The sequence below is a fragment of the Thermobia domestica genome, chromosome 9, assembly GCF_964235325.1.
Source record: "Thermobia domestica chromosome 9, izTheDome1.hap1.1, whole genome shotgun sequence".
Taxonomy (NCBI): Eukaryota; Metazoa; Arthropoda; class Insecta; order Zygentoma; family Lepismatidae; genus Thermobia; species Thermobia domestica.
The window spans coordinates 18,250,352-18,257,516 of record NC_137462.1 but is presented as its reverse complement, the minus strand read 5'-3'; the positions used below and the strand labels follow the sequence as shown (position 1 = coordinate 18,257,516).

General features: G+C 34.1%; 1 protein-coding gene across 1 annotated transcript; it reads left to right on the top strand.

Moving 5' to 3' along the window:
• The first annotated feature begins 694 nt into the window (after positions 1-694).
• On the top strand, positions 695-6,406 carry LOC145693925 (uncharacterized). The gene is made up of 2 exons (XM_081770082.1): positions 695-1,384; positions 6,256-6,406. Exon 1 carries the CDS (start codon positions 715-717, stop codon positions 1,330-1,332), a length of 618 nt encoding a protein of 205 aa, XP_081626208.1. The 5' UTR covers positions 695-714; the 3' UTR covers positions 1,333-1,384; positions 6,256-6,406.
• Positions 6,407-7,165: the final 759 nt, after the last annotated feature.

Here is a 7,165-nt window from a genome sequence, read left to right as displayed (position 1 = left end):
AAGGAGTAAGAAAATTTTGTCTCAAAATAGGCCCCCCTCGAACGATGGGAAGCTTCCCTGGGGGGGCAGTTGATTCCTGCCCCTCCGACACACAAATTACGGCCATGCCAAAGAAAGAACTCATGGAAGAGGAAAAACATCACCGTTTAGAAATTTGTGCAATTTCATTATTTGATTGACGTTGACAGTTTAGTGCAAGATTTACATGCTCTGAAATGTTATTCATTCCTGTTGTAATAAACGGTTTTCATTTCTTCAAACGAGGCTATTTCATTGCGAGATATTACTTTTTTTTTTTAACCTTCTCTGATGACAGTAGAGAGTGACACGCGCCAGTAAAAGGAAGTTGACAACACAACAAACCGCTGAGTATTCATTCAACAAATGTAATCGACAGTATTTTGATCGCTCCAGCTTACAACACGCGTTGAACGATTGGGAAGGAATGCGGAATGCGAAAGCTTTGGTAACGAAACTCACAAACAAAAATGTTGCACTTTTGCCGTTCTACAGTAAATGACCTATCCCCCCCTCTTTGCTATAAAAAAATAAACATTCGTCATAAGGACTGTACTCCATTGTGGTCATTAGTAAGGGGTAACACCTTTCGTTGGCCACAATATTTTTTCTATACAGAAGAGTACAAGTTCGTTCACAACTTTCTTGTTTATTCAAGGTTTAAGTTGTCGGACTAGACAAGTTATCTCCAACAGAATGAAAGCTGATATCTGGTTATGTCTTGCTTTTCTTTGGGCAGCTGTGTACTCCGCACCTGTTGAAGAAGAAATAACATCGGATCTTGACCAGGCACTAGATGAAGAAGTAGACGCAGATGACCTTGAAAGAGTTCGGAAGTCGTATCCAGATTATTACCACCCGGCATCACACTACAGTACACCCTATCATCCTAAACCTGCTCCATACCATCCAGCGCCGTACCATCCAGCCCCATACCATCCTGCACCAGCCTATCATGACTACAAACCAGCATACCCTGCTCCATACCACAAACCATACCAAAAACCTTACTACCCAGCTCCGTATAAGTTCGAAACTTCATACAAACCTGTCCCAGCAGTTAGTTTAACCTGCTTGATTCATCCTTATAAACCATCCTATGATAGCCATTACGATTACAAGAAACCACCAGTTACCCTTACCTGCATTACCTATCCTCATCAGATAGCCTATAACAAATATCATCCTTTGTATGCATCGTACAAAGCTTCTGATATGGACACAAAGACAGAGGAGAAACCCCAGGAAACAAAGCCTCAGCAACAACACGACCAATCCACCAACTCAACAACTACAGCTACTACGAAGAATTAGGACCAGGAGTAACAGACCACATCAACATATAATTGGCAGACAGAACCCTAAGGTAAAGTGTTTTTCAAATGATTTTTCATAGTAGTCGCATAACTTTAACTTTCTCTTAAATTGAACAAAAAAATCTAATCGTTCTATGCTGTATATTTTACAGAATATTTTGCTATAGTCACCTAAACATTCTTAGATGCAAATCGTACATTGCACCGTATCTTACATAAATTTGCGCTGGGCGCCTACAAGTATTTGATTCGGCAGTTCAAAGAAGAAAAAAATAAATGCTAAATTGAATTTAGAATTTTTGATCTGAATTTTGTTTCCTTGTCCAACTCTGAAGAACATTTTTCCATATTTAACTGTATGAGTATCTTACTGATGTTGTAAAGATGGCGAAATATTTCTTCAGATTGGAAAAAAAGGAGTTAAAAAATCCAGACTAAAAAATTCGGCACTTTAGCGTTTTACTTTCTTCATCCACTGCCGATTCAACTACGTGTAAGTGTCCCTACCGTAAATTTTGTGTAAGTAGTGTGATTTTGCGGCTAAGGAAATTTCGGTGGTTGGAGAAAAATATTCTGCAAAATGTGTGTACATTTTGTACCTAAAGTAATAATTTTTGTTTTGTTTTGTTTAGTTTAATAATAAGAATAAAAGCACTCTATAACAGGTCACACGGCAAAAAATGAGGTGTTGAAACAACACAAAATGACTACCACTTTAGCGTGTTACTTGTGTGTCAATTCGACACCACGACATCGCCTTCAGAGCATATCAAAAATACCTTGTTACTGGCTGTGAGTATTTGCATATTTCTTTTTACTGTTTGGTACGAATAAAGCTTTGCGAATACATTTTGCATTTATGGTAAGTGACTAATAACATTCTATGTTTTCTGTAATCGGTCACAATAATATTGTTGTAAACCTGTGAATCATTTGACAACAGTTACACAGATAGCAGTTCTTCCATCTATTTTCTTTATTTGTTATTCTTGTGTCTTAGCACGTATGAACAGAAGATGGCAGAACTGTTGCTTATGTAACTGTTGTCAGACGATTCACATGTTTACAACAATATTATTGTGATCTATAACAGGAAACATAGAACATTATTCGTTATTTGGCGCAAGTGCTAAATATATTTCGCAAAGCTGTGCTCATATTGAACTATGAATACCAATGCAAATTCTCCCAGGTAGTAACGAGTTATTTCTGATATGCTCCGAAGGCGATGTGGTTGGTACTGAATTAACACACAAGTAACACGCTAAAGTGGTGGTCATTTTGTGTTGTTTCAACACCTCATTTTTTACAGTGCATAGTTATAAATAAGTTTGCTCCCATTTTTTATTTATATATGCTAGATAACTGTAAAACAAATTGTAAAAAAAAAAATTAGAATTAATAATAACCGACAACAATAGTTCTGAGATCTAATCCTTAAGAGCCTGACTTACTAATTTATATTTTTTTCTTTTGCTTGTTTTTCATAAGTGAAAGGAGATAATGAAATGCAACTTACCATAATCATAGATAATGTTATTCTACAACAGAACATATTTACCTGAAGAATTTTAAGTGTTGCCATTCATAGAAATTACAATGTAGCCAGAATAACATTTCCCCCAAAATCTAAGTTAAGGCAGAGACTAGAGGAATGAAATAGATTTTGGGTAAGTTGTTATTCTGGCAACACTGTAGTTTCTATTAGTGGCAACACTGAAAATTCTTCAGGTTCATATTTTCTGTTGTAGAATAACATTATCTATGATTGTAATAAGTTGGATTTCATTATATCCTTTCACTTATGGAAAACAAGCAAAAGAAAAATGGTAAATTTTGTATTATTTTTAGTAAGCTTGGCTCTTAATACCTTGTTTACAGCTGAGAGAAATACATGACAATCATGTTAATAATATCATAAGATAACAACTAGATACTTTTTTAACTTTGACTATAATTAAGAGTGTTGCATACCTATACCATCTTGATTTATATGATAAAGCGTTGTTCTTTTTTTTTCCTTTGAAATCAACTCGATTTTTTATTCTTTGTTCTTACTGATGTCTTCGTTAACATAAGGTAAATATATATCTTGCTTTGGTATACATAAATTTAATTTTACTTCGACTGCCGCTCTGAAGTTTTTCGAAATGTCTCCAGATTTTTTTGTGACCATCTACTGTGAACAATACTATTTTGGCTCGAAAACTTCGCTGCCGTGTGTCAGATGTACTTCAGTTGATTTTGAGTTTAACGTTCTTTTCATCAGCGAGGCTATATGAGACATGGACCTACTGATTAACATGGAATCCGAACCATATTAGCTCCCACCGGGAATCAAACCCGGGTCTCCCACATCATGTCAGAGGTACTATACTGCCTACATGTAAAAGCATAATATTTGACGGTAGCAGAAGCGAGACCTGAAAGCTACTCCATATTATAATATGTCTAATTAAATTTCTTAAACTTTTAACAGAAAAAAAAGACAACTTGATATAGATTGTATTGCATAATATAAAGAAAAGTGTAAAAAGTAAGGCAACATGTCAGCTTTGTTTGAAAGATTTAAAGAATAAGGATCATTGAAAGATGAAGCAGTTTTTAAAATTTTGCAGGGCATTATACTTTGTTGATATGTTAACTCTTTTTTGCTTAAAAAAAAGCCAGAAATACCATATTTTTAAAAACTATTTACGATGGTTTCGTATGTTTTATTGTTACTCATTGGAAACAAAACTACATACTGTATACGTTTCCACAGAGCAATCACTGAACAGAGAAGACCATATATTGGCTTTCGTAAATACTTTCCAAAATATGGTATTTTTGACTTTTTAAACGTTACCAGATCAATAGGGTTCAAATGACTGCAAAATTTAGGAAACCATTGGTTTTTTTTTTTTTTTTTTTTTTAATTTGCCCAATGCATTAATCTCCTATCCTTAGATTTTTCATATAACAATAATAAGTTGCCTGCACACTTTTTTTTATACTATTCAATTACAAATTGTCTTTTTTGTATTGTTTGTGTTTCAATTTTAAGAATTATGATTAGGTATATCATCTGCAGTCAAGGGCGCCCATCAGGGGGGCAAGGTGGGGCGCTCGCCCCCTCTAAGAGGGAATTGTACTTGTGAATATCGAAAACTCAATAGAATTTTTACATTAGTTACAGCAAAATTTGAAACTATATTTGAAACGTTGCCTATACTTGCCCCCCCCCCCTACCTTGGAAACCACAACATGGGCGACCTTATCTGCAGTAGCTTTCAAATCTCGGTTCAACTGTCGGTAGGTGGTATGCTTTAGAGAGGATTACCTCTGACACACGGCCTCACAATTCTCGTGCCAAAGTATAACAGATTGACAGTAAATGCTCACAAAACTTCGGGCTGGGGGACACCGTAGCTCAGTGGTAGAGCACTTACTTCTGGTGCATGGGGTCAGGGGCGTCATTTAGGGAGGGCAGGAGGGGGCAATTGCCCCCCCCCAAGAGTTTGAGGAATATATATACTTTAGTCGATTGTTTATTAATATAGTAGTACAAAACGTGAACGCCTTATGTCGGTGGTGCTCTTGACCCCCCCAAACAAAGTCTGAAATGACGCCCCTGCATGGGGTCCTTGGTTCGATTCCTGGCCAAATAAGTTTGTGATGGAGACAATATCGTGTCCTCAATTTTCTCGGGATGCTTCCGTTTCCTCCCACTTTCTCATTCCACCAATTATTTTTATCATTATTCACTTGCCTTAATCATCATCTCTCTTAGCCTAAAAAGGGCATCATTGTGGGATATTAAACTAAAAAAATTCATTACATTTCATTTTGGGAGAGGAATTCTAACTACAGGATGTTATCAACGAAACAAATTTGTTAAATTCTGTACTTAAATATCAAGGTAAGTCTATAAAAATTTACATTTAGGTTAATTTCTATACAAAATATATGTTATCAAGTAAGAATTTATTTCCGAAAGGTAACATAAACCATCTATACAATCTTTAGGATTGACTTAGAAAACTTAAAAAAATATATCAACACTTTTTCTTTAAGTTTTGACTCCAGGGATACCGTATAGGAAACTATAATAATAATAATAATAATAATAATAATAATAATAATAATAATAATAATAATAATAATAATAATAATAATAATAATAATAATAATAATAATAATAATAATAATAATAATTTAAAATGCATTTAACTGAAAGGAGATATGCTGTCCGGCTGAAATCTCTTGCTGTTTGGCGAAAGACAAGAGCGTGTAAGAGCGACGTTGTCAGATTTCATTTCCTTTCGTGTATAAGTATAACGTAAAACGTTTCTTTCGTGAAACACAGATGGGAGAACGAAGTAAACGCTTTTAAACCGAGAAGGTAAAAGAATAAACATTGGTTTAGATTGATTTTTATATAAAGAAACAATCTTACAATAAAACAAAGAACCACCGTACGTAGAATCATGCTTTTCTTCCGTAATTATTTAGAAACGATTTTGTTTTTTTTTCCTAAACATTCACTAACATTCTACTAATAAAGTTGTCTCAATTTTAGCTAATTATTATTAAATTCTTCATCATTTTTAAATTTCAAAATTTTGCGAGTGCGTGATACACGAGTGTGTCGCGACACATCGGTTGAGAACCACTGCTCTAAAAGTTATAGGCGTAGGATGTTAAATTTAAGGTATCTAATATTTTTTTATGAGTGTTCTAGTAACCAACTTGTCATCTTATGATGAACCTTAATAACCATAATACTGTACAATTATTATTATTTTCTAACTTACAGGATTTAGTAATTTTTTTCTTTCCTAAAAGTACTCTTGTAAAAGTTAAAAAAACAAACTATTTGTAATTTTGCTATCATGAGATAATAATTAGAAATACTCTCTTTTTTTTTTCTTATTTCCAGGGAAAAAAAGGACTGTCCAGGACGACCTATAATAGATTGGGTTGGAAGCTATGAGGATTACTTTGGACAAATATGTTACTCCAGGAAGCAACCAATTAATTGGCAGCTAAAACATTACCAATCAAAAATGAAAGGAAGTTTCTTAAAATACATTTATACATTAAAACATTTTTGGTCGAAAATGAAAAATTCAAGAAGGAACAACAAATCACAACCATTTCATATTTTTTTAGAAATGTAAATAGTTAACTTTGTAAACAATATTCAATAAATTATTTATTTCCTAAAAAGTACTGTGTGTTCTAAAATTTACACGCCTTTTTTTGATTTAATTTCATTGGTTGGAGTTTTTTTTTTCAATGAATGAGACACCTATTCCTATTCAAAGCAGTATGCACCTCATGTGTGAACCTTTTTTTTTTTTTTTTTTTAATATTTCGCAAACAGTTTCGCTGTGTGTTGGGTTGCAGGACTTGGATTGTTAAATTAAAAGCACTTTGGTTCCATACTAGTAGCAGTGTCACAGTGTATTCCACGTGAATAAGTTTGGTTTCTAATAAACCAAACTTCTTAAGAGGCCTCATCCCGGCGAAATTAAAATACCGCTAATTTTACAGTAATTATGTGATATCTTCAAATGGATAAAAGATAATTGAAATATGGAACAAGAGCGCCCTAGACAATATTATTTTGCGTGAGGTACCGTTATCACAAGTCACCTAGTGCGCTTTCCGTTTTCAGCTGTTTAGAAACGCGAAAATAAATGTCGACTTCAAAATGGCTCGAAATCGAAAGCAGATAAGTGAGTCCTGATAACGGTATGTCATGTAAAATAATATTGTCTAGGGCGCTGTTGTTCCATATTTCGATTATCTTTTATCTATTTGAAGATATCACATAGTTACTGGAA